Below are 26,436 nucleotides of genomic sequence, written 5' to 3'. Positions count from 1 at the left end.
ACTGTCTGGAACACTGGTCATACCAAAGGTAGTAATAGCTATGGCAGAGGCTCGTCAATAAATACAACAGTGAACAACCACCAGCTTTTAAAAAGAGCCGGGCTTTAGAGGAGCTACAAACACCAGAAGAGACCCAGCTTTCAGGAATTTGTGTTTAGCAACTGGAGTTTTTGTAGAGTCAGAACTCCCTCTTACCCCCTTTGGCTTCCTGCTAAGGGGTGTCATGACCTCTGTTACAAGTACAAAATGCCCAAACAGGGGGGATGAGGTGCACCTGGAGCATTTATTCCTAGCAAAGAACATGCAGGAGAGCTCTGGGTCAGGTCTCCACAGGGATGGGGTTAGGAGGAGCTATCCCAGTCATCATCAGGCAGTGAAGATCTCCAGTGGCTGTACTCTGGGGACACCAGAGCAGCGCTGGTCCTCCGTCCCACAGGAGGGAAGAACACCTCCACCAGCTCTGACAGCTGCTCATACCTGTGGGGGTGAGAAAGATGTTGCACTGAGGTCATTGGGTGTTTGTTTGATGCTTCTCTGCATCACAGCTGGGTCATCCCAAAGATGCAGAGGAATAAACACTTTGCTTACGTTGACTTTTGGTTTTTTGTGAGCTCCTGGATCAGCTCTCCTTTGGGGTTTACTGTGAATATGCGGCTCTCTGGCAGCCCCACTTGCTTGTAAGTGTGGACATCCTGCCCAAGGAAGGCCAGCACAGAGTGAGAGCTGCAGGAAGGCACCAGCACCCAGCCTGAGCCCTCCCTGCACACCCAGAGACTCACTCACATGGGGCCTGTTCCCAAAGCCTGCGTAGAAGGGGAACTTTGTAGCAAACAGTTTTCGGATGTCTGTCAAGCAGGGGATCTTGAACACCTCTGGGCTCTTCTCAATCACCTCCCTGCAGCACAAGAGACATGGTCACAGTGGCAATGCTGGCCAGGACTGTGGGCCCCAAAGCTGTCTGGGGCTCAGGGAAGTCATTTGAAGAGCAAGAGGTTTTGTGCTGTGAAGCTCCAGCAAGGTCAGGCAGCACCCCAGCATCGTGCACCAAGGAGGGCAGGGCAGTTTAAGGCCAGGACAACTCTCAGGGTCAAGCTGGGGAAGGGGTTGCTGTCCCCAGGGACAGAGGAAGTGCAGGAAAAGACAAGACAGTACCTGTGGAAGGCAGAGAAGAGGCTGCTGGGGGAAAGCAGCATGGGGCCCATGGGGAGGCCACAGCCCTGCTCATTGACCCATTTGAGGTAGCCTTTGGTGATGTGGGCCAAGCCAATAGCCCTGGCTGAGCAGTAGAGGAACTTGTAGCCATTCCTAGAGAGAACACAGGGAGCCACTCTGAGCTGTGGCCTGGGCAAAGCATTCTCCTGCTCCAAAGAGGAAGAGGTAGCCAAGTACCTGGCCTAAGACCAAATCTTATTCCAGTAAGCAAGGTGGCTCCACAAAGAACATGAATCCCTTATCTGGAAACCCCATCTAATCCCAATCCTCACCTGCCTCACACTGGGGGCCCCTGCACCACCCTCCATGCTTGTCCCAGCAGGCACACACCCACCCAGCCCAGCTGCACAGCCCCCATTGGTGCTCAGCACCCTCACACAGCACTGCCTGCCAGCTGTGGAGGGCAGTACCCAGCCCTTGCAGATGCCTGGGCAGAGGCGATACCCGATGGCCAGAGGCAGCTGAGATGCCGTTCCTGCAATCCCCGGGAGCGCATCCCTGCCGTGCTCCTCCCGGGGCCACAACGAGCCATCCACGGCCCCACAGTGCCTCTCAGTGGCCACAGGGCCCAGGCACCAAGCTAGGCTCCGCAGGGACTCACTGCTGGTGACACCCCTCGCAAGGAGTCCCCTGGGTTGTGGGAAGCAATCGCAAATCGCGATTGTGGGAAGCAAGCAAATCGCTGGGTGCCCAGAGAGGTACCAGCACTGCAGTGTTGGGGACCCCCGTGCCCCCCTCTCAGGTGTGACCTCGGGTGGTCTCCTCTGCTGTTCAGCTATGTCTCCCCAGCAAAGCCTCCACTGATACACACACTCCTTCCAGGGAAGGTAATCCCAGCATCTGCTCCCAGGGGACCCTCTGCTTTCACCCCTCAACATCACACAGGCAGCACAGCCAGCATCAGCCACCACTGAGAGCAGATAGTGCAGCCAACTGGGCCTGCATCAGTGAGTAAGAAGCCCTGACTCTGACTCAATCAGCTTCCCACCTCCCCTTGAACTCAGCTGATCCAATACCTACAGGTGGATTTTGTTGAAGAGTTTAACAATCCCAGGGTGAGTCCAATCTTTACCCAGCTGTGGCAAGATGTGTCCAAGAGTATCCGATCTCAAAGGAAAGGAGGCTGAGTTAGTGCCATCCAACGTGGTGAGCATCCACCCCCACCCCACAAGGGGTTGTGCTCCCTTCTGCCTGCTTATGCAAGCCTTCAAAGGAGATTTTCCCCCAACAGGGGAAAACAAGGATTTTGGGGTGGGAGAAAAGCCTTTTACCTGGTGATGGTGCCATCAATGTCTGAGATCACCACCTTTTCATTCCAGTTCCACAGGTAGATGGTGGCCTCACAGCGGCACGTACCCTGGTACTGTGTTGTCACACTGAATGCCACCTCGTTGGGGCCATCCTGCAGATTCAACCTTCCCTGGGGCAGAGGGGCACCAGAAGTGTTACACCAGCACCAACTCACACCAATCCAGGACTTGCCAGAGGCCAGGCTGCCACCCACCCAGGCCAGAGGTCCCAAGACTCTACAAGGTGGCCAACAAGGGAAAATATTTGGATGTCCTATGAAAACATGAGGTCAGGAGTAGAGAAATCCCTGTTGAAGGGTTGTCTCACCCCTACACACATGGACAGTGAAGATGGAGGAATAAATACATACAATTTGTTCCGAGGAGAGCCGCAGGGATTTCCTGAAGTTTGGCAGAGGTTTCTGAGCGGGAGCTTTCTCTGCCAACATGTCCCCAAGGTGCTGGGGCTCATTCTCACTGAGTGACTCTTTTCCCTCCTGCCTACACAAAGAAGAGAAAGGGTCAATCAGAGTTTTAAAAAAGCTTTCTAACCCTCTTTTATTAAGCAAACTTAAGAATAATTAGTGACACAGGAGAACAGGAGTATCCAGACTCCAGAAGATGGCCTGGGAGGGAGGCACTCACCTCTGCTGAACAAGGTCACGCCACAGTGTTCCCAGGCTGGCTATCCCTGGTCTCAGCTGCTGCTGCTGCTGCAGGCAGAGAGGGGTGTGCTGCTTCTGGTTCATTTTCTTCACAGTGACTTAGATATGGGGCTGTGTTCTGGATTTGGGCTCAACACAGTGTTGGATAACAGAGATGTTTCTGTTACAGCTGAGCAGTGCTTGCACAGAGCTAAGAGCAAGAGCATGGGCTGCTTTGCTTTTCTTCCAGTTGTAAGAGCAATGCCAAAAGAGGCATCACTGCTGTCCCTGCTCTCACAGAGACACTGCTGATGGAAGAGGAAGCACAGCCTGATGCTGTGGTGGGGCAGGGAGACCAGCAAGCACACGTGCTGCCCAGGGACCTGGCATGACAGGTACACAGCACGAGGTATCACCACTACAAGGTCCACATTTCTGCATTACCAGGTGCTGCTCTGCTGCTCAGGCATTAACAGACAAAAGGGACAGGTAGCAACCTTAAGAAGTCACCTCATCAGGTCCTGGATGTCCTCAGAGTCAACCTCAGAACATCCCCAGGACCCTGCTCCCACCCTGGCCAGTCAGCAGAATGATGCCTGTCCCCTGGGGACATGGTTGTCATATCCACTGCTGCAAACATACCTCCTCTCTTGAGCTTTCTCTCCTCCTCCAGAACCAATATCTCCCGTCTTTCTTGGGCGTCGTCTCCTTCACCAATTCATCAATGATACTCTGTGAACATGGCAGAACATGGGAGGAGGTCATTCCTCAGCCCAGGCCCTGCTGAAAATCATAGCCAGTAAATGTGCTGTACCACTGACCTCAGGAATGTTCTTCTGGAAAGCCTGCAGGGCCAGGACTATGGGACCAGCCACTGCCCAGCTGTAATACCTGGAAAAAGCAAGAGAGATGAGTACAGCACCATCCTGCAGCATGGCCAGGTCCCACAACTACTTTGTACAATCATGCTCTGGGATGGAGTCACATTCCTGCAGGGACAAAGGGGCCATGCTGTCCATTGTGGGATGAAGGAGCAGGAAGAGTAGGGCACTTACTTCTTGTTGATCATTATCACCAGGTTTGGGTCACTGACGAGCCTTGGATTCTCAGCAAACTGCTGGTAGGAGATCCTGTGTTCCATGAACTTCTCTGGTGGGACAGAGGCTGTGTCATGCCATTGGAGGATAGAAAGGATTTCAGGGCTGCAGATTGCCCCTCTCCTCCCACCTACCATGAGAGATCTGCGTGTTGTCCCTGAGGCCCCCACACAGTGACAAGACAACTGTGGGCATGGAGTCAGAGTCCATGGGGCCGCTGGCAGTCGAGGTGGATGGCAGCTCGATACTCACAGGGTTCCTGGGGTCTGTCCCAGGACTCAAACTCTGCTCTGTGTCACTGCCAGCAAGGGAGGAAACGGTGGTGACATCAGAGAATAGCTTTAAACAATACCTCCATCCTTTGTGCCAGGGAATTGCTCAAAAATGCCTGAGCTTGGCCAGCTGGGGCAACTCATACCTCTCAGCCAAATAGAGAGCCACTGGCTTGTGGTTGGGATCAGAGAAGTCTTCCAGGTAAATGGCTCTGGGGCCCTTGTGACAAGCTCTTTTGATGGATCCTCAATGCATAGACAGAAGAGAGAGAGCTTAGTTGAATCACCTTTCCAATCACCCCAGCATCTATAGAGAAAGCTAACAGCATTTTCCTCACATCCATGTACCATACAAACAGGGCAGACATTTTCCTATTGGAAAAACTGCTGTAAGTCAACAGCAACAGAAGTGTTTTGAGACACTTGCACTGGCATGATCTTTAAATACAATGTGAAGGAGGCCACAGAAATGCTTCTCTATGATTTTCCCTGACTTGGTAAGCTCAGGATGAAGACACAAGTCAGGCCAGGTGCTGTGTGACACTTGAAATTAAGGTATGGCCTGTACTGCTGAAAAATCTTCTAAGAATGCAAAAGCAGAGACATTGTAGGATGGACTTTAGGGAACATAAGGCAAGAAAGCCTTCCTGGGAGCTGGGTAGTCACTGAAAGGTGAACACGTAAGGCATGTGTCTTCAAAGCAAAGGAGCTGGTAGCACACAGAGAAGGCAAAGCAAGCACACTACACCTGGAAGTCATGGAATTACACTGAAGGGACAACCCAGGGGCTCATCTGAGTCAGACACATCTGCAGACTAACACCACTTCAAGGAGCACCAGTCACCCTCTCACCTTGCCTCCTCTGGCTCTCCAGCTGGGATGCAGGGCCTTGTGAGCCTGCCTGCCTTGGAGCAGTGGCTCCCTCAAAGTGCTCCACATCTGGCACAGCATTCACATCTTCCTTCTGCTGCTCTTGTGGGACTGAGGAGGCCCCCAAAAATGTCTTTGCCCTGATAGCACGAAGGACGTCCTTCAGCCTGCAGACACTGTTTTCAGCCTGGGGTGTAAGTGTTGGCTCAGTTGCAGACACAGGCAAGGAATGGGGCATGTCTTGAGGTTCTGCTGGGCTTGAAACCCCTCCTGGATGTTCAGAGGTGGCAACAAGAGGGGTTGTCCCATCCACGGCAGTGATCTTTGTGGACTTGGCTGGTTTAACTTGCACCAATTTATTCACCTCAAGGGAAGCAGAAGAACAGGTTTGAGGATGGAAAGTTGCCCAAAGCATCACACAGAAGAGGACAACTTCTCTAAGGCTGCTTGGCCCCAGCCTCCTCTGCTTTCTGCAGGTCTTTTGGACACCCACTCCCAGCAAAAGAGCAAGAGCAGGGACTCACCTGAGGGAGCTTTCCCCAGATCCACTTCATGTGGGATTCAGCCCCTAGAGAAAAGCCTTCCTGTGATTTGATTTCCAGCTCAGAATCACTTTTGTGAGGAGGCTGATGGCTCAGCTTGAAGCTGCAGGAAGAGAAGGTGATGTGGGGCCTCACCTACTCTGCAGCCCCTTGGTGTCCTATCAGTGCAAGGACATTTAGGGCCAAGAACCCTGTAATGCTGGTTTCCCATAAAGTCACTTCTACCTTATAAGACTGCCACTCCTAAAGGACCAAGATCTATGGAAGCTGAGGCCCAAGGAAGAAAAGTGCTATGCCAGCAGTTGCCCAGAGCACCTCATCAGCAGACAGCCCTGTGCACACAGGCTTCTCACACCTGTGACCATGGCCTCAAGTGTCCCCTGTGCCCTCTGAGCCTTCCTCCAGCCACACCATATCAAGCTAGGAGAAGTAAGCTAGGAGAAGTGTCCTCTCCTGACACCTCCAAGTCACTTTTCCATACCTCCTTCCCTGCCATGGGGCATGTGCCCTGCTGTCACCAGAGCTGAGCAGAACACCTTAGCCCTGCCCGTTACCTGTCTGCTTGGCACAGCTCCCCATCGGAGAACGGGCGTGTCTTTGGGGGCTGCAACGACCCAGTTACTTCAAGGACATCACAAAAGGATGAACATGTTGCATCACTGCAAAGGAGGAAAGAGAGGGAACTTGTGCTACTCTCATGCAGCAGCCTCCTCTCCAGAAAGCTGGCAATACCCAGTTTCACCATTCCCCCTGGCCTTCCACTCCACAGGAGACTGGGCTCCAACTTGCACTTTCCCCCTGTTTCAGTACTGGTGGCCATCACCAAATGAACCCACAGGCTTGACCTACTGCATCACCCAGCCCAGACCAAGCAGCTCACCTTGGGACAAGCAGCTCTTTTTTGGCCTCATCACTGTCAGAATCTGTGTCCAACACCTCCCTCTTCTTGGGCCTTCTCCTGCGTCGCCTCCTCCTTCGCAGGATCACTCCAGTGCTGGAGACCCCCAGCCCCTGGGAGGGCTGAGCAGCGCCTGTCACGCACCTCTCCTTGCAGATGGGGGACGTGCAGAGGAAGAAGGGGATGTTGCTCTGGAACAGGGATGGGACAGAGCACATCAGCTCCCTCCAGCACGCTCCTTTTCAGCCTAGCAGCTCCTTGCTCTCTATGGAGCATATTATGGAACAGCACAACCAACACCACCGAGCCCTCGGCTCAGGGGTGGTTTTGTGGCCTGGCCTGAAAGGAAAGGATTTGTACCTACAACATGTGAATAAAAGAATATTAGGGTGATCCAGCCACAAGCTAAAGACATCCTTAACATGGGCCAGGAGAGACAGGCAGAAGATGGCACCACAAGACCAGAGTTACCAAGGCTGCAAATGGCATTTGACTCCAGAGCCCTTTACTACTTCCAAACCCAGTCCAAGCCAGCAGTGACCACAAGTATGCCTAAGAGAAGAGCTGCCAGGATTTCTGGAAGCCACAACTAGTCTCATCCCACTTCCCATTGGAGCAAGCAGCCTGCCACAGCATCTGTCTCATTCTCATCACTGCCACAAGATCCCCTGAAAGGCCAAGCTCCAAGATATCCACCTGTCTGGCCAGCAGCCATGCCCATTGATGGAGACCAGTCTGGGATGCAGATATTTGGTCTAATACTCCCTCAGGGTTCTCTACCATGTGGGTTGCAAGGTCCTTTGATCAGGAACCTTTCCAGACACAGAAGACATCAGATGGGACAATGGAGTCACTCTGGGGAGGAGCAGCATTCCAAACCTGGTCATTCTAACTCAACACTGCACTTCCAGGGAGTCACACCAGGACACAGACATGCAGCATCTCCTCATAACCAACCTCATGCTCCTCTAACTCCTCGACAAAGAAGGCCTCTCCATTGTCTCCCAGCTTCATGTGCAGGTCCACAGGCTCTCCATTGATTTCAATGTCAACCTAGCAAGGGACAGAAGCATCCTGTCCATCTGAACCCCCTCATCCACTGGAGCACAGGGGCACTTCCAGATGGAGGGGATGGGTTGAAGTTGCTCACAGGGCTGACAGCCACACAGCCTTTGAGGCAAGGGACCTCTCCCAATTTTCCTGGAGAGCACATTCCACTCTGGAAATGGATGAGCTCCATTTGGGGGCATCCCCCTCAAAAACTTGGCAACCCTTTCAGTGGGCTCCCATTTCCCTCAAAGAAAGTCTTCCAATAAACCCGTGGGTTATAGAAAATCCTGGGTCTGGAGACACTGGGAAGGAAGCACAGCCCCAGGGTTATGGGGCACTTACCACCTTCTCCCTGGAGCGCAGCACCCCCAGCTTCCCGAAGCGCACGTGAAACGGGGAGCACTTGAAGGAGTTGTCGGGCTGCCTCACCACAATCACATCAATGCAGCCCGTCAGGGTGGCAGGGTTCAGGTCATGGTACAGACTCTTCACTGTGACAAGGACGCTCTCAGCCAGGTGCCCCACATAGTTCATGGTTTGAGACTGCAAGGGAGAGACACAACCAGACCCAGGTAGGAGAAGAGAACTGCAGCAACTAAAGGCAATGTGAGTTTAGTGCAGGAGAGTCATGTCATGGCTGCAACACACCCCCAACATGGGGAGAGGCAAGCCTCTAGAGAAACTGAGGCGAGGCAAACGCCTGAGGGCTTTGATGAAAATCAACCACGGCCTCTGTGAGCACCAGAAAACAGGACAGCAAGCCAGAAGCAGAGTTACTGCATCCAGCTTGGAGGAGAGACGTCCTTGCCATTGGGATCCACCACCACATTTCCTCCTTGAGAGGGCAAATACAGCCTCACAGCAACACCACACAGTCAAGCTGTCAACATCCCATTCAAACAAGAATTGGGCTGGCAGGAGACCTCCTGTCCTGCACTGTCCTTAGAAATTCCCAAACAACTCATGGCAGAGAGGTGGGACATCTGAGCTGCTCCATACACCACACACTCACTTTGAATAAAGCCCAAACCTAACATTTCCCACTCAGAAGGAAAGGCATCCCACTTAGGCATTGCAGAATTGGCCAGACATGGCTCCTGTACAAGCAGAACTCCTGTGCTGGGCAGCACAGCCAGGTGATGATGTGGTGTCCCCAGAACTCTCAGCACAGCACTCAGTGCACACTCAACTCAAAGGGCAGCTGGGGGGAGTTGGTTCCTTACCCAAAGGGATGATGACAAGCATGTGCCATGTGACAAGCCCTCTGCCCCTGCAGGTATCCAGCCTCTCCGATCCATTTTGCATAAGCTCAACCCTGTCCCATTCCCAGACATCCCTCCTGGAAGGGAATCTGAGCAGGCAGATGTGGTTCCTGCTCCATGCCCCGTCCCCCACCTCTCCCTGGCAGGCAGGAGTAAGCCCAAATCCCAGATCCTCTCTGGAGGATGACAGCAGGGAAGTGCTAGCCAGCTCCCGAAGCTTCGGTGGCTCCATCAGCTCTGCTGTGAGCGGGGCTCTGATCACAGGGCCTCTCAGCAACCTGCTGAGCCCAGCTTTCCCAGGCACTGCTGCCAGGGCAGGCAGCCCTCCAGCTGCTTTCCCTGCTGTGCTGCAGGGCCTGGCAGCAAAGGGGAGACAGCTCCTCTCTGTACATGGGGGCAGTTTTGGAGAGGAGGAATGATCAGACTGACCCTGATGCTCCCTAGACAGCACTTATGAGCTTCCAGTTGAGATATACACTGACACAGACCTGAAAAGTGCATAGGGAAAGTCCTGGGCAGAGAAATCCCATAGGATTTGGGGTGGGGGGCTTGGAAGTTATCCCCAGGTGTGATGCACTGAGCACCACCTTCATGGTGAATGCAGGGTGCAAGAGCTCAACACAACACTGCAGCCACACAGCAAAACAAGTGCCACCATGTCCCCTCTGCAGAGCCACTGTCCCCCTTTGTCTCAATGGGCACCTGCCCTCTCCCCATGCATCTCATTGCTGGAGTCTGCATGGCTCTGGCACAGTTTTCAGCTCAGTGAATTTAATTCCCTGTGGGTCTTACCTGGGATGGCTGGAGGAAGGCAGGGAATGGAGTGAAAGAGGCTTTACCCCGCAGGCCTCAGCCCCACCATGGATGGAGCAGGCCCGTCAGGGAGTTGAAGGGTAGGTTATAGTCTGGAGAGACATTAATAGGCAGACAGGGCAAGAGAAATGGTTTTCAAGTCATATTCAATCAGCAAACCCTCTAGAGGAATGGGGCATCTCCAGTCCTCAGCCCCCAAACCTGCCAGGACCACAACCTTCCGCCATGCAGCTCTTATGGAGGATGAAGGGGAGAGTTCTCCCCTGCCAACAGCCCATATTAACCTCCAGACCCAAAATAAGCCAGGTGCTTTGTTGACACCAGTGTGCTTTGCTCCTGGGCCACCCTGCCAGCAGCACATCCACACCCAGAGCTGCTCTCCCATCCATCGCACGCTGCAAACCAGCAGGGCCTTCTTCATTACCTGGGCTCAGCCTCAGCACCTCCTCGACTTCGGGGCAAAACTGAACCCCGGGCTTGCTCTGTGCCGGCAGCAGCACTCACCCTCAGTTCCTCCTCCCCCTGCTGCTTCCTTCCTCTCACCTGAGCGGGGGAGGGCCGGTCTCCGAGCAGCCCCGGCCCCGTCCCCGAGCAGCCCCGGGCCCGTCCCCGAGCAGCTCCGGGCCGCACACGCTGCCTCCCGCCGGGCCTCTGAGGGCCGCGGCCGGCCAGGCTGGCTCCGGGCTGGCACCGGCACCCGGGGCTCGGCCAACAAACAGCCCCGGGCACAGCTGCCGTGTGCTCATGGAGACCCTTCCTTCTCCAACTCACCATCTCACAAGCATACGGTGAAGCCTTAGTGAGACGTCAAGGGTGGCCAAACCCCATGGCTGCTCAGCCCTGCGCCGTCTCCGTAGGGATGGGAAAAGAGGGCATGGTGAAAGGAGAGCACAGAAAGCAGACGCTTTAGGAAAATTGATGCTCTCCAGATCTCAGGGAGCCTAAGAGCAGTGGGGAAGTGATGTGGGAATAGCTGGGTGGACTCAGGTGAGAAACTGACCCCAAAAAGTGCACTGACTCCCACCATACTATAATTCCAGGGCAGGGATGTGGCTGGTGTGGGCTTTGTCCTGTATTTTCCTGACTTCTGTGCTGGTGATTCCCCAGCAGCCTTTCTGCTGGGTTTTGGAGCGTTGGGGACTGAGTGGTGGCACTTTAGGGACAGAACCTCTCCAACACAGCACTCATGGAGCTGACATTGTGCTGTGAGGGCAGGGAAGCACCAAACATCACGGGTGGCTGCTTAGGACATCTTTAGACCCTGAGAAGAAGGATCCAAAGCTTGTTGGTCCCAGATGACGGGTTGATCTGCAGAAATGCCCCAGCTCATTCTCAGGAAAACCCTCTTAGCACCCAGTGCCTCACTTTCCTCAGTTATGCTGATGGCAACTGGAGGCACAGACATGCCCCCCTGTGCCCATCCAGTGCCAAACATGGCCTGGGCACAAGATCCCAGTCCCAACATGGGAACTTTCCTGAAGGCTGTGGCAAATCTGCTGAGGAATGAAGCTTATTTTCCAGCTGCTTAGTCTTCTGAGAGCTCTGCCCCTCAGTGAAATTGGACTGAAAGCAGCTATTGTGGATGGCCCAGCATGGCTGCAGTCCCTGAGGAGGGTGGGCTGGCACTGCAGGGCAGGCAGCTGCCACCAAACCCCACAGCCCGTGGCCAGGTCACTGGGCACTTCTGCCCAGCTGGAGAGGAATCTGCTGGAACCTCCATCAACACACCTTGGGTGTGACATTTCAGGTGTTGTCCCTAGACTGATGCCACTGGAGCGGGTCTCACCCAGGGCATGGGGTTACATCCTGCAAGCCCTGAGGGTGTAACACAAACCCCAGGGCTGGAACACAAAAGCAAGGACAGATTCGGATGCAGATTTCGATGCAGATGCCTGTTAACTGGGGGGACTGCAAATGCCTGGAAACTGGTAAAAAATGCTGCAGAGAACATTCAGCAAAGGACATCCAAGCACAGGACACCATTTCTTCCTCAGCCAGCTGAGTGCATCTGGAGAAGGAACAAAATGCTAGCAGGAGCAAGCGGGCAGCTCAGCCTGGCTGTGGCTCCAGGCCCCCACCCTCTGGACACAGGAATGAGCTCCTGGCACTTGGGCACCATGCAGAAGTACAGACCCCATCATTTACCTCCAAGGCTCCTTGCCCAGCTGGTTTTCCCCACCATTCTGTACTCCTGGTTCCTGACACACCAACCTTTGCTTGTGCCCCCATGCCCCCGCAGCAGATCCCCAGCTGTGCCATGGCTGTTCTGAGTGATGGCTCAGGGGGTTTCCTGAGATGCTGGCAAAATCCAGGCAGGCTGAGGCACAGCTGTAAGGATTCCTTTTCCTGAATGCTGTGCACTGAGCACAGGATGCTGCAGGGTCTGGTGAGGGATGGCCAGAGCTGTGGGGCTGGGTGACAGCAGTCAATCAACCCATCAAGCCCAAGGTCCTTGTGGCAGGCAGCTCCCAGGAGCAGCTGCCTGCTGCTGGCAGGGTTTTCATCCCTGACTGACATTCCTCTGCTGTGACCCTCCAGGGAATCCCTGCCAGACACTGGGATATGAAAGGGCTTTCTCATTATCATGGCCCCTTCTCCCAGCAGGGAGAATCAGCATTTCAAGAGGACGGGGAGCTTCAGGAAGGTTGGCAGAGCTTCCTGACCCTCAGCTGACTGGGCTGGGGCTCCCATTTCCTTTCCTGGATCAACAAAGAGCTCCAGAGGCTTGTGAAAGGAGTGATTCAGCAAAACAGGATGAGAGGAGAGGCAGAAACACTAAGTCAGCACAGCTGGATGGGGTCAAATTCCCCTCCTGTGAAAGCCATGGGGAGCAAGGCTCAGGTGTCCTACTCCCTCAGGCACAGGGACAACTCCTGACAGTCCAGCTGTTCTGGATACGAGCCCTGGAGTCAGGAACACAACAGGAAAACAGCGTTGTTGGTTTTGTTTTTTAGTCCCATTACCAGAAAGATCAAGTCAGACTGGCCTGGCATGCGATGGAGTGGGTGGGAAAGCCATTTTGCCTGAAGAGGAGGAAATGCCATCCTCAGTCCCCAATCACAAGCATTGAAAAAGCTGAATTATAGCAGCAGAACTGGTTGAAACCATCCGTTCTGGTTTAAAAACATGCTCTGCTGATTTGGCTCCTAGTTTCTGACCTGTTGGAAGTTCACATTTCTTCTGTAAACACAAAGAGTTTAAGCTTACTTAATAAAAAAACCCCAGAAAGCTGCAATTCCCACACAGTTGTGTAGCTCCAACAGCGAGGGCTTGCAGAGAAATCCAGCAATACCCTCAAACTGGGAGAGCTGAGAGCCCTGAGCAAAACATGGTCCTGAAAAATGAAGTCTCTGAACTGAGAGCCCTCAGCTTTTGTGTCCCAACTCCTGACAATCCAGCCAGGACACACACTCTAAAGCCAATAGCTTTAGATAAGTGATATATTTACATCAATGTAACTGTGACCAGAGACTGACCATCAGCTTCAAATCCAGGAAAAGTGAGATAATGTGCACATTTAGGCAACTGGAAAATCTTTTATCTTTTGTCCAAAGCTGGTGTCTGATTTCAAGACAAGACCTTTCCAAGACACACTTTATTTAAAGGAAATAGTTGGTGCTTGGTTCGATTCCTGACCTGCTCACAGCAGGCTGGGAGTGACGCTGCCAAAGCCTTGGGGTGCAGAGGTTTGGGCACCCCAAGCACCTCTCCAGGCCGGGGAGTGTGGGGGAGAGCAGAGAGCAGCTCTGGGGTCCGGCTCACTCTGTGACTGAACCCCTGAGCCCCCCACAGCACCTCCGTCCCTCACCGGACGGGACAGCCCCACCTGCCCAGGGAAATGGGAAGGAGAAGGGGCTGGGGGCTTCCAGCCACACACCTGGCTCCGCCGCCTCGGACACCGCGCAGGGCTGCCCGCCCCGAGCCGCCCGCGGTTCCTGACAGCGCTGATGGAGATCGGACTCGTCGCCCTCCTCCGGTTCCAGCGGAGCCGGGTCAGCTCCCTGCGGGGAACGGCAGAGCGGCGGGGACAGCGGGCTCCGGTGTGCACCGCGCCGTGCCCGGCCCCGGCCGTGGCCACACGCTCCCCATCACCGTCCCCTCCCCGTGCCCGGGGCTGCCCCCGCTCCGCGCACCCCACGGGCGCTCGGGGGGCTGCTGCGAGCACTTGGGAGCAAAGCCCCGGTGCGGGCGCTCGCCGCACGCCCCGGTGCCCGGTCCCGGTCCAGATCTCAGTCTTGGTGCCCTGTCCCAGTGACCGATTCCAGTCCAGATCCCGGTACCGGTGACCGATCCCGGTCCAGATCCCAAATCTGGCGCCCTGTCCCGATCCCAGTCCCGGTGACCGATCCCGGTCCAGATCCCAGTCTCGATGCGCTGTCCCGATCCCAGTCTCGGTGCCCGATCCCTGTCCAGATCCCAGTGCGGGTGCCCTGTCCCGATCCCGTCCAGATCCCAGCCTCGGTGCCCTGTCCCGATCCCTGTCCCGATCCCAGTCTCGGTGCCCTGTCCCGATCCCAGTCCCGGTGCCCTGTCCCGATCCCTGTCTAGATCCCAGCCTCGGTGCCCTGTCCCGATCCCTGTCGCGATCCCAGTCTCGGTGCCCGATCCCTGTCCCGATCCCAGTCTCGGTGCCCGATCCCTGTCCCGATCCCAGTCCCGGTTGCCCTGTCCCGATCCCTGTCCCGATCCCAGTCCCGGTGCCCTGTCCCGATCCCTGTCTAGATCCCAGTCCCGGTAACTGATCCGGGTCCCGATGCCGGTCCCGGGACAGCCCTGACCCAGCCGGGTGTCCCCGCGCGCAGGCGCGCTCCGGCGGGCTGCGGTGACGTCAGCGCCCCCCGCCCGGCGATGGAGCCCGGCTGATGCCGGTGTGTGTCGCGCCCGCCCGCCCCGCGCTCCCCCCGCCGATGCCTGCGCTCGGCGGCGCCCGCCCGCCCCGCTGCGCCGCCCGCCCCGCGCTCGGGGCCGGGGCCTCCGCCGGACCGCACCGGACCGGACCGCCCCGCACCGAGCCCCGCCGAGCCGCCACGGACCTGCCGCGGGTGAGTGAGTGCCCAGCGCCCGGCGCGGCGGGGAGGGTCCCACGCCCCGCGCTTCGCTGCCGCCCGCACCCGCTGCCCCCGGTAGCGCAGAGCCCCGGCAGGTGCGGGGCAGCGGGGCAGAGGCGGTCGCACGCCCCCCGTCCCCGTGCGGGGCGCCCACCCGAGGGTCGGAACACGCGTGGACCCCCCCGCCCGCCGCCGCCCCGGTGCGCCCAGCCCTGCCCTGCCCTGCCCTGCCCTGCCGCTGGCCGGGGAGCGCCGGGGCCGCGCTGCCGGGCGCTCGCCAGCAATTCAAATTGAAATAAACCAGTTAAAAATCGGGTCCCGCCGCTCTGGGAGCTTTGCGTGAGCACCGGCTGCGCGGGGCGGCCCGGGACCCGCTCGGCTGCGTGGGGTGGCTCGGAACCCCTCTCCCCCGGCGCGGTCTGCGTTGTTTTTCTTTTAGTCTGGGTTTTTAGAGGAAGAAAAGTGCTTTTTTCTAGCCGTCACTGGCTGCTCGCTCTATGGGCAGCGGGGCAGCCCACCCCACTCGTGTCGCAGCTGGGGCTGGGAGGGTTGGGCACCGTGGGGATTTTTGGAGCTCCTGGTGCTGCGGCAGTGCCGGGTTTAAGGTGCCGGTGCTTGGGACAAGCCGGGATGTGAGCAGGGACATCTCCCTGTTCACAGGTAGGAAAGCTGAGCGGCCGCTAAGTGAGGAGCCCGAGGCCGCACAGGAAATCTGCGGCGGAGCCGGGACTGAACCCCAGATTTCCCGTTCGGTGCTTTCCTTGTCTGGCTGGGGGCAGTGGTTTAACCTCATGCTCCCGGGGTAAAGTCCTGCCCAGCTCCCAGCCAGGGCTCCTGCGGTGGCAGCCGGGCGTGTGGCCAGGTGCCAGCAGAACGAGGCCTCTGTGCTGTGAGAGCTGGGTCTGGAGAGCAGGGATGTCCCTGTGGATGGGAGCTGGGTCCAAGGTGGAGACTGGGCTTGTGCCACTCGGGTGTCACATTGGCTTGGCATGCTGGCCTGCGTGAGAAGTGGCCCCATCCTGCTGCTCAGGACATGCTTTGTCTGCACCCCCAAATCTCAGACAATGCGGTTTTTCAAAGGAATTCTCTGTTACTCTGATTACCTGATGGGAAACTTTTGGGGGACTTGTCTTGTAAGGCCGTGTGACGTACCTTGAAAACCTCATTTACAAGGCTTTCTTGATCTGATTTTTCCAATTTCTGCCCACTAAAAGCATGAACTCTGCCCAGTGCTGTAGGGTGGCTCCAGTTGCACAGGGAGGGTTTCCCTGCTGTTGTCCCTGACCACCTACTCTGGCTGCAGTCCCCAAGCAAGGATCATAGTGTCCTGAGGAGCACTTCTCCATGGGTAGGAAGCCAGAAGTTTACTTCATTATCTGGAACAGCTTATTCTAAACTAATCTCTCTTTAAGAGATGAAGAGGAAGGGAAAACCACTCAGATGCATTTTATTTACTGTAAAAGAAAACAGCAATTTAATGATAACTTGTATTAACTAGGCTGGGTCTGTGACCTTGATGTATTTTACAACGTAGCTGAGAAGAGGGAGCAGACTGTTCCAGTCTGTTTATTGTTTCCTCTTAGTGCATCCCAGTAACTCGCAGCACACGGATGCCCACACAGTTCTGCAGTCCTGACCCACCTTTGGGGGTGGGAAAGATGAGGCTGTTGCATCTGATTTGCTTCAGATACAGCCTAATCTGTAGCTGGTGTTAATTATATTAGAGATGGGTTGGGGTTTAGCATAGGTTTTTCTGACAGGGCTCAGCCTCCGCAATTCATGCTACTGTAGAAAAGCTGTAGTAACTTGAAGCCCTGAAGTTACTCGTGGGAGCAGGTCCCTATCAATAAATTCCTTGTTGTAAAGCCAAGTGAAACCAGCCCCATGGGGACTGCTGGCTTTCACTGGGGAGGCACAGGGATGGATGCAGGTGGTGCTGACAGCCTGGAGCAGGTGAGCCAGGCTGGTACTGAGAGCCATCTGCGTTGTCAGTGTGGGGAGATTTCAACAGCAGCGTGCCTCCAGTTCTCCTTTATGTAAGTGTGTCTCCCTGCTCTGCAGGGTTTTCCTTCTATTTAGACCTCCCTCCTGCTCCTCCTCTCCAAAAAGGCTTTCCCCTGGTGTATGCCAGCTTTTCCCTCTGCTTTGGTTACTATGGTGCTACTATGCAAAAACAGCTCCTCTTGTAGCTCCTGGAATGATCTGCACCTTGGGTTTGCAGTCCAGCCCCGGGACAGGGGCCTGTGTGCATCCCTTGTCCAGCCTTTCCTTGTCTGTGTGATGGGACAGGTGATGGATGCAGCCTTGTCTGCAGGGCACGGCTGTGCCTTGCTCCCACGGCACCTCCTCCAGGTTTCTAGGCACCAGGATCTCACTGCTTTGTGCCAGGCTGTCACACAGGTGCATCTCTTGCTATTCCTGAATGTGGGACAGGATCTGGGCTGTGATGAGCCCTGCAAGACCTGCTCACATTCATCCCCTCCAGGGATGGGGCTGACGGCAGAGAGGGCATCAGCTCCCCCTGAAAACTGCTGGGAATGGAGACAAACAACTGGGAGTCTGTAGAAACCTGTGCAAACAGAAGGCACAAGATGAGAGCAGACATCTCCTCAGCCCCCCCAGCTTGTGCAAGTTAACCCCCCTAGGGCTGGCTTGTTGCTGCCCACTTTGCTGCAATGGGTCCCTTGCTTCCCTTGCCTGACATTATTATTCCTTTCTGGCTTTCCACCTGATTTGCATGTAAAAAAGCATGAGGGAGGTTGCCCCATGGAGAGGTCCTTGGTTTGCTCACAGCTAATGTAAATTATCGTTGCCCTCATTCTTGCAGGGGGCTGGGATCACCCTGGAACAGAGGGATTTTGTTGGGATTGCAGGAGCCCAGAACCAGGTCCAGGTTCCCCCACCCTGCTCATCCTAAGGGTGATTTGCCCCATGCAGACACAGAATCATGCTGAGTTATCTCTTTGCATGAACTCCATAAGAGATCAGGGGCATTATGTCAGTCACTAAAACACCTGCTCCAGGTGGAATGAGCCGAGTCCTGCTATGGAGCTGTTTTGGAGAAGATCCTGCTTGCTGGTGCCTGATGGTCTTTGTGGTGAAGGTCAGCAGCCACTCTCCATCTTGCAGCTGTGATGGCTCTTCTGCTTTGTTAAGTAGGAGCGGGGTGATGCTTCTAATTATAAAGGAAGAAGTCTTGTGCTTCTCCCCTCCTTTGTTTGTTTGCTTTTTCTCTTTCTTTTTTTCCTCTTGAGAAATGTTCTAAATAACAATGCTTAAAATGTAAATGGAACGAGCTTGCTGAAGTGTCTGGGAAGGCCTGCTTGGGTGGACTGTGGAGGGGCCCAGGAGCTGGTGATGACACATGGCACAAGAGCAGAGCCCAGGCAGGGGCTGGGTTGTCACCAGAGCAGTCACAGCCATGGCAGCCGTGGTTTATCTCCATGTGGAGGATGCTCTCATGTCCTTCAAAGGCTTTGTGGTTTCTCTTTCCTCTCCCCATTCAGAGGGGCACTGTGAGGGCGCCCACTCCTTCTTCTACAGGCACAATAAGGGGACATTTAAGTGGACTCCCTTTTATCTGTGTGCTCTTCACTCCTTATTCCTGCTTTTATTTTTATTATTAGAAATAGAAAAATTGGACAATGAGCCTTCTAAACTGTGTGTCCAGTTGCCGTCATGGCATCTGTAAGGTCCCTCCTACTGCAGGCAAGTGCTGCCCTTGCTGTTCCAGCCAGGTCCCTCATGTGTTTTAGCATTTGCTTGGGGAAAAAAATGAAATAAAATAACATGGTGTTGAGGTTGCAAAAGTTTCCATTATAGCTCCACCCACACTCCTGCCCAGTAATGCTCAGAAAATTCAGTCTGGGTGATGGGGCTTTCCTGCCTGCTGGGCTGCTTGGGGAGAAGGGGAACAGCTTTTGGGGTTTAAAAACATTTTTGAAATTATTATTATTTTAATACAGAGATGCTGGAGAGCCATGTCAGGAATAGAATGGGGAATGAGCTCTGGTGCCTGGCTCCTCCATGAAGAACCTGGGTGGTGCAGGTTTAAAGTGTGGGCACTCAAAATTCACTGAGCAACAGGCAGATGGAGCAGAAAGAGGCTTCCAGAGGGGCTCTGTGCTATTTGTGTCAGTGTTGTTTAACTCTTCTTCTCCTGAAGAAGTGCCTTGGTGTTGTTTTCAGGCTGATTTTGTCCCACTGGTCTAAAGGCATCAGTTTGCTCCTCTGGGAAGGGTAAGAAGGGAGTCAGTTCCTCCTGGAACATGGCTTGGTGTGCAGGATGCTTGCAAATGCTCTGCTCTCATGCCTCAGTAAATAAAGAGGTTTTCATGGGACTTATAAAAAACTTCTCTTTTGGAAATAGGTCAAGCAAATATTTATTTCCCTAAGGTGTCGTGCCAGTGTTGCACAAATACTTGAATGGGTAGTCATTTTATTTTTCACTGCTTTGTTTCTTCCTAAGCACATTCAGTTCTTTTTTTCCAGTGGTGTAGGGACACACATTAATAATTGTATGTAATCAGTGCTGTCCCTCTCTCCATCTGGAAGTCTGTGCATCTTCTGTGGGCTTGGGCTGTAAATTGGAAGCTGTGACACTTTTTTCTTTACATCCAGATGCTTCTCTGCTGTGAGGATATTTTTGTTTTCCAAAAGAGTTTCAGGTCAGTGGCAGGCCAGCTGCTGCCATGAATTTCAAAACAAAACTCCCAGAATACAGCAAAGCTCAACATAATGGCCATGCTGGTGTCTTGCTTTTCTGTCCTAAAGCCTCAGCCATGGTTTTGGGGTGTGTTTATGGAAAGTAAGTCCAATGCTTGGGTCATCCCACAGATGGAGAGTGCAGTTACTGCCAAAAGCTTGTGCCCTGCTGTCTGCTGGAGCTCCTGTCTTCCCCAAATAATCAGGGATCAGTTGGTGTCTGTCTTTAAAGAGGGATTGAAACTTCTTGCCTGCTCTTAAAATGGTAAAAATAAAGAGTTTAGTTAAGAGGACCAAAATTAGGCTTGAAGTTTTGGATACTTGATCTTAGAGCTCTTCATCTCCAGATGTCCTCAATGTAGGGTAGCAAGGGTTTATATTGGAGTGCACTGGAGGACTTGGAGTATACTTTGTGTAGGATGTTTGAGATGGGCTTGTCTTGGATGCTTTTTGGTGTGTAGAATATTCAATGAAGTCTTGGGTCTCTGTGTGAAGGATCCAAATGGATTCCTGGCTCCTGGTGCTTGTGCTCAGGGCAGGCTGCAGTGGCTGGAGACCCTCCTGGTGCCTCCAGCTGCTGCCTTGGGGCATGGCAAGCCCCAGGATCATTCCAGCTTCCAACGATGGAAAGCACTGGGCTGTCTCTTACAGCCTGCAGCCTTGCAGAGGTGGTCACCTCTCAAGCAGCACCTTGAGCAGGTGGCTTTGGAGACCTTGAAGGGGTGAATGTGATGCCATTTCTCACAGCCCTGCTAAGACAGGTGTTTACACTTTGCATTAAAGGCTAATTGGCTCTTGCATTGTTTCCTGGCTGTGGGGTGGCCCTTGGAGACAGATCAGCCTGACCCGTGCTGGAGGTTGTGCAAGCCTGCTGTGTGCTGTGCTTTGATTTGTTAAACAGGATGTAAAAGCAGGCTCCCCATCTGAAATGCATCCTGCTCTTTCTTTCTTTGCTAGGAATCATTTCCACGTCAGAAAACATTTCAGAGAAGGGGAGTGTCTCTGTTTGATAGAGGCAGAGCTGACTTAAACCCAAAAATCCAAGCGCAGACCCCCTCAGCTGTGCTGGCACAGGGGAGGCAGGCTGTGGGCTGGGGTGTGAGCAAGCAAATGATGTGAATATTTCATTTAGATCACCTGTTTATATTTCATTTAATCCACCTGTTGGGCTTTGCTCCCCCAGCCCTGCCTGCACTGGGAAGTGCAGCAGATGTTTTAAATGGCAGCCAGCACTCCCTGCTCCAGTGTCTGCCATCTCCATGTTGCTTTACAGGCAGGAAAGACAGACTGAAGATGATGTAGAACTGCTGCTGCAGCTTTGCAGGTCCTTTGTTTTTAGTTGTTTTCCCTCTGTTGTTCTGTCTGCTTTGGTGGTGTGGTGCTGTCCTGCTCTCCCAGCCTGTGCTGAGCTGTGGCTGCTCTGCCTTGTGCCAGAATAATTTCTGCAGGTTGGAAATTTGGCCCTGGGAACACAGTATTACTGATAAGGGCACTAGAAATGAAGGTTCTGTGGAGGAGGTATCATTTAAATTGGTGTACTGGGGGGTTTATTTTACAAAACCCCTCTCCTGTGTGCAGTCACTGTGTGCCCCCTTGCTCCTAACCCTTTTCCAAGCTCCTTTTGCTACTCTATGCTCTCCTGATTTTCCTGGCATCTTTCTCTTTCTTTGTCAGCTCTTTAGATGTGTTTTTCAGTTTTATTTTCTGCTGTGGGGTCACCTGTGTGTTTCCCTTTGGTGTTGCAGGACATTGCTTTTCTTGTAAAACAGGATTTAGGTTTCTGAGCAGCTTGTGGGTGCTGAGCAGTTTGTGGCAAGCAGGAGATTGGGGTGTTTAAAGGAATTTTAAAGCCTTGGTGCTCCTACTTTGATCTTCTCTGGCACCTGGGATAGGTTTTGATTGTTTGTTTGTTTTTGTAGTTTTCAAGGGGATGGTTGGATCGGAGAAGGTGGGGATGAGAAGCAGCCCTTGCTTTGAGGGGTAACTACAAATAAACAGCACTGACAGGTAAACATTGCATCCCCTGTGTGCTCAAAGCCCTGCTGTTGACAATATTGTTGTGCCTGTCCAGGTGAAATGAGATGGTAAATAGCATTTGAGATGCAGAAGTGAAATTAGGGATCTCTCTGCTGGGTATTTCTGAACAAAAGGGGTTCCATAAGGCAGACCTGAGAGCAGGATAATGTGGTCCTTGCTGCTGGGTGTTGTTGGGTGTTGCTCTGTCCCTTGTGCTCTCCTGGTGTGAGGATGAAGCCACCAAAGTCCCCCAGAGCTGCTCACGGGGCAGGGACATCATTCCTGCCTCTGTGTGGGCATTTCAGCATTGCTGGAGCCTTGCCCTTGGAAATGGGGGCTCGTTGCCCACCTGTGGGGAGATTTCCCTTCCTAATTGCAAATATCAGCCAAGTGGAAAAGGATGTGGTTGGTGTGAGGCAGTGGAGGATGGGGGAACAGCAGAGGTGTTGATGCACATGGGAGGGTTGCATTGCCTTCCCAAAATATCTGCTCTGTGGATTTCATTTCTGCTCCAGTCCCTAATGCTGGGAAATGCCTTGTGCATCTGCTCTGCTGGGGCTGAGTCTGTCAGGGCATTGTAGGCATGAGGCTGGGAACAAAATGAGAAAAAAACCCCCCATGTTGAATGTAAAATGTCATTGATTTCTTTCTCTATTTTTTTTTCTATTTTTTCCTCTAATTTAATCAATTCCCTACTGGGTTGTAAATTCCAAATGTGAATGGGAAATAATCTCACCAGTACAATAATTAGCATGTAACCAGCAGATGAAGAAAACCCAGACTGCTGAGCTGATTGGTGAATGCTGACTGTTTTTCGAATTAATTTCAATAATCACATCTCCCATTAAAAAGAAGACGGGGTGGGGAGGAAGTCTTAAATTTTCGTCAAGCTCAATGTAGCGAAAAATGGTATGTGCAGTGTAGCTGTTCTGCATGTGATTAGAAGAAAGAGCTGAGGGAGGTTCCTGCAGCTGAATTAGCAACAAAGTATTGCTAATTTTACAACCAAGCAGCTCAATTTCACCTGCTTTTTTTTGAGAGGAGAAATAGAATTGTAAGTGAAATATCCATAATTGTATGTAGGTGTCTAACAGTAAATAGTCTTCTAGTAGAGGAAAACATTCCCTTGCAGTTGTGCTTTGCTGCAAGATGCAAAAACAAGTCCACTGGAGTAGCAGTGAAATATGGCCATTAGCAGAAATATGTTTAGTGTGCATCCATCCAGCTCCCAAATATTTTGTTCCTGTGCTTTGAAGGGAGAGATGGAAATTGGTGTTTGGTGATTTCAGAGCATCCAGGAGCTGCACACCCTCTTGGCACAGGGACCTGCAGCCCTGCCCTGCCCTGCCTTCCTCTCCTGCTGTTTTTTGGCTGGTTCTGCCCCAAAGGTGGGTGGTGTTTGGAGGATTTAGAAATGCTCTCTCAGCCCTGATACCTGCAGGTGTCACATCCAGACAGCGCAAGGAAAGGTCACCTCTGCAGGGCTGTACCTGGCAGCTGGTCTAATTATGCACCTGAGTTCACAGTCAGGATTAGCAGAGATGGTTTTATCTCCTAATGATGTTTTTCCCCTGGTGGCCATGGCCACCTCACCCTCAGGGCTTGTTTTCCACCAGCAGAGCCCAGGTGATGCTGCTACCAGCTGTTGGACCAGAGCATCACTTTAGAGGTGCTTTTCCATTCCAGTTTAAACTCAATTTTCAGAACATTTGTGAAGTTATGATAGAGCTTGGTGCTTGTAGGCTTAATTTTTTTTCATTTAGAAGTGCAGGGATGGTCTGCAGCTGTATGCATACAAGAGGTGGGTCCACACTGTGCTGCAATGGTGAGAAATCCTGGAGTGTGTGATGGAGCCACCTTTTAATTAATGAAAAATGCTCATTCTGCCATGAAGTTGGTGATCTCATGTGCTCCCTGTTTCCATTGTGGGGAATGTCACCTGCCCAGAGCCAGGGCAGTGACAGCCAGGAGGGAGAGCAGGTCCCACAGAGCGTCTCTGGTGTGTGGCACTCAGGTCCTCTCCCTCCCAAAGCCTCAGGATATGCTGGTGTATGATATTATTGTCATATATTATTTAAAAAACAATTTGAAAAAGCCAGGCCAGCCTGTGTGCTTTGAGACAGAATTTGTTATTTTATCAATTTGAGCTTGGTGTGCTGTGGGAAGGTCTGCAAGTGGAGCACTATGGGATTTTCTTGGCGTGTTTTCCTAATGTTAGAGACTGTCTCAAAGAAGAATCACATTGTTTCATTTCCCCTCCACACTTGATTTTTTTTTAACCCAATGCAAACAACCCTACAATAACCAGTGAGTGAATATGCACATTCTGCACCCAGTTTGTCTGGGTTTTTGTGAAAAGCAAGATTTAGCTGGCAATCATGTTATGAGGTATGGATAAAAATATATGTTTTAAACCACCTCACTGATGGCTTTTGCTTTTTTAAAATGCAATTAATTGAGTTAGAGATTTGAAAAAAAAAATCAAAGCAGAGACTGAGAAAAGTCATTTGAGGTGAGCAAACAAGTTGGCTTTTTTTGTTTAAGGAAAGCTCAGAAAATGGCCCACTGCCACTGTGGATGTTAAGGGTACCTTAAACACAGAGTGTCCTTCAGTGCTGACAGGCATCCCAAACACCTTTTGTAATAAACCTCTAATTATAGCTTAGTGACTTTGTAGGTTCTCTGGATCAGCTTGGGAATATTGCACTGAAATCAGGGAGAATATTTCTATTTTCTGTGTCTTCTGTGTGAACCAGATTCAGAGCAGGACTTGGTGAGTGTGGTACAGAGTGATGTATTTATGGTGTGTTAGATAGTTGTGCTTGCTGCTTCATGATGCACTTTTGGGGTTAAACTCTGCATTTTGGGAACTGCTTCCTGCATGCAGCAGTGTGGATTCCCAAATCCAGAGCCCAGCTGAGCTGGTTGGAAAGGGCTCGGCCGGTGGCCAGCGCCTGCAGCCCATTGCTGCCTCCTGATGTCTGCCTCTTGGGGCCCTTGGATTGCAGCCCAGCCCTCAGAACCAGAGACTTCAGTCAAAACCTCGCCTTCTTAAAGGGAAACAAAACCTCCAGAGCTTTGTGGTTGTGGAGAAAAGCTGGAAAATGGGAATTCTTGGGCAGAGAGTGGCAGGGAGATGCATTAGCCTGCTTGTTTCCCAGTATCCCAGACTGGGAACAATGCCATGGGGTCCCGGGCTTGACTTTTGGCTTTAGAAATTGGCATGGCAGACAGTGCTAGGTTGGTTCTTTTCTCCTCTTGTTTATTTGTTTCTTCCCCCCTTCATTTTCATACTGTCTCCTGGGAGATTCCAGCTGAAGTCTATTAATTGCTGAGATGTTTCTTTTCCCCCGTGCCGTGGATGCCGGGTCCGGTTTGGCCGCGCGTTGTTTCTGGCACAAAGAGAGGAGCTGTGCTTGTGTTGGGTGTGTGTCTGTCTGTCTGTCCTGCACAGACAGGTGCCCTGGAGGTGTTACACACTCGTGTTTGGGCTCAGCACATTTCCACAGCAGCAGCAGCAGGGCCAATGCTCTGTGCCACCGAGGCTTGTCCCCCATGAGAAGCTCTGTGTATCCCCCAGGTGTTGATGGACCTTGCTGAGTCAATGTGGGGCTTTATTTATATTTCTCTTGCAAGCCTAAGCTGGAGGTTTGTGAGGTGGCTGATCTGATGCCAAGGGATAACTTTGGACAGCTTTCTGTTGATCTAGAAACTCTTGGAGGGGTCTGGGAAGTTGCCCCCCAAAAAGCAGTCATCAGTGGGACCCTGCAAAATCCTGAGGATGGATCAAATCTAGTGATAATTCATCAAAGGTTCCTTCTGCTTGACCATCAGTTCTTGAAAATCTGGATCACTTTGCCCTCCTATTTAAGAGATTTTCTCCAGAATTGTGCATTTTCCCCCCATCCTTATCAATCTGAGGTCCTCATGACCCCAGAAGATGGAGTTTCTCTTATGCTGATGCTCCCTGCAAGGGCATCTTTTCTCTCTCCAAGTATTTTGGAGCGTGTGATAAAATTGCAAGGCTTTGGCAGTGCCCATTTGGGTGCTATTTGTGTGCCAAACCCTGCTGAATACATCTTTTATCACAGATTTGTAACAGTAGCTGTTGGAGGGGAGCTTCACGGGAGAAGTGCTTTCAGAAGAATGCTTTTGTAAGGGAACACTGTCCTGCAAAAAAAAAAAAAAAAAAAAAAAAAAAGAAGGAAAAAAGGACCTTGCAGGCAAAAAAGAAAAAAAAAAACCCAACATTTTTAATGTTCTAAAATTTGCCCATTAATTTGGGTGAATCAGGTTTTGCTTCCATTTCTAGACAATTTTGTCTGTCTTCTTTGTACAAACTGTTACGCTCCGGGCATTTTTTGAGGGGGGAAAAAAAGAAAAAAAAGGCATTTAGGTTCAGCTAAGAAATGCCAGAATCCTTGTTTTGTGTGACTGTCCCCAGGCTGAGCCCCAGCCAGGTCCCTGCAGGAGCTGGGACTGGGACCCAGCTGGCACTCTGCTCAGGCTGGCCTCGTCCGTGGTGTGGATAAAGATGGATCTGCTCTTCTGGTCCATGTTAATAGCAGAATTTAAGGAGGAGAAGGGGCAGGAGGGTTTCTGAGCAGGACATGGAGTGGTAATGGAGGATGTACAGCCTACAGGACAGGGCTCTGGTGTGCTCAGCTCTTGTCTCTGCTCAGGTCCCACTGACGGTCCCTTTGTGGCCACTGTTGAGTT

The 26,436-nt window shown here is 52.6% G+C and overlaps 2 protein-coding genes across 4 annotated transcripts in view; one reads left to right on the top strand and one right to left on the bottom strand.

The window, feature by feature from the left end:
- Positions 1–3: 3 nt before the first annotated feature.
- LOC134426744 (phosphatidate phosphatase LPIN3-like) lies at positions 4–8,417 on the bottom strand. The gene is made up of 19 exons (XM_063171982.1): positions 8,217–8,417; positions 7,782–7,877; positions 6,807–7,015; positions 6,481–6,585; positions 5,909–6,029; positions 5,367–5,748; positions 4,661–4,760; positions 4,377–4,540; positions 4,201–4,294; positions 3,967–4,036; positions 3,788–3,877; positions 3,147–3,211; positions 2,873–3,002; positions 2,484–2,632; positions 2,233–2,319; positions 1,153–1,305; positions 784–895; positions 589–692; positions 4–477 (listed from the first exon to the last, which is right to left on the bottom strand). Exons 1-19 carry the CDS (start codon positions 8,406–8,408, stop codon positions 342–344), a joined length of 2,559 nt encoding a protein of 852 aa, XP_063028052.1. The 5' UTR covers positions 8,409–8,417; the 3' UTR covers positions 4–341.
- A 6,485-nt stretch (positions 8,418–14,902) lies between these two features.
- Positions 14,903–26,436, top strand: part of ZHX3 (zinc fingers and homeoboxes 3) — a 46,401-nt gene continuing 34,867 nt past the window's right edge. For 2 of the 3 annotated variants that reach the window (XM_063172209.1, XM_063172204.1), the window contains exon 1: positions 14,903–14,991. The gene's annotated coding sequence lies outside the window, so the exon portion shown is untranslated. Of the gene's footprint in view, positions 14,992–21,643; positions 21,709–26,436 lie in introns of those variants that run through there. The other variant, XM_063172205.1, reaches the window with a different exon arrangement.

Source organism: Melospiza melodia, chromosome 19, assembly GCF_035770615.1.
Source record: "Melospiza melodia melodia isolate bMelMel2 chromosome 19, bMelMel2.pri, whole genome shotgun sequence".
Lineage (NCBI taxonomy): Eukaryota > Metazoa > Chordata > Aves > Passeriformes > Passerellidae > Melospiza > Melospiza melodia.
The sequence above is the reverse complement of the archived record's forward strand: the minus strand, read 5'-3'. Positions and strand labels throughout refer to the sequence as shown.

Bases quoted from the DNA above. Each gene is read 5' to 3' on its own strand.
- LOC134426744 (XM_063171982.1), bottom strand. From the start codon at position 8,408: ATGAACTATGTGGGGCACCTGGCTGAGAGCGTCCTTGTCACAGTGAAG. The intron at 5,749-5,908 runs GTGAGTCCCTGC...GCTTCCCTTGAG, and splicing joins TCTGGGGAAAGCTCCCTCAG to GTGAATAAATTGGTGCAAGT. The intron at 478-588 runs GTAAGCAAAGTG...TCACCCCCACAG, and splicing joins ACAAAAAACCAAAAGTCAAC to GTATGAGCAGCTGTCAGAGC.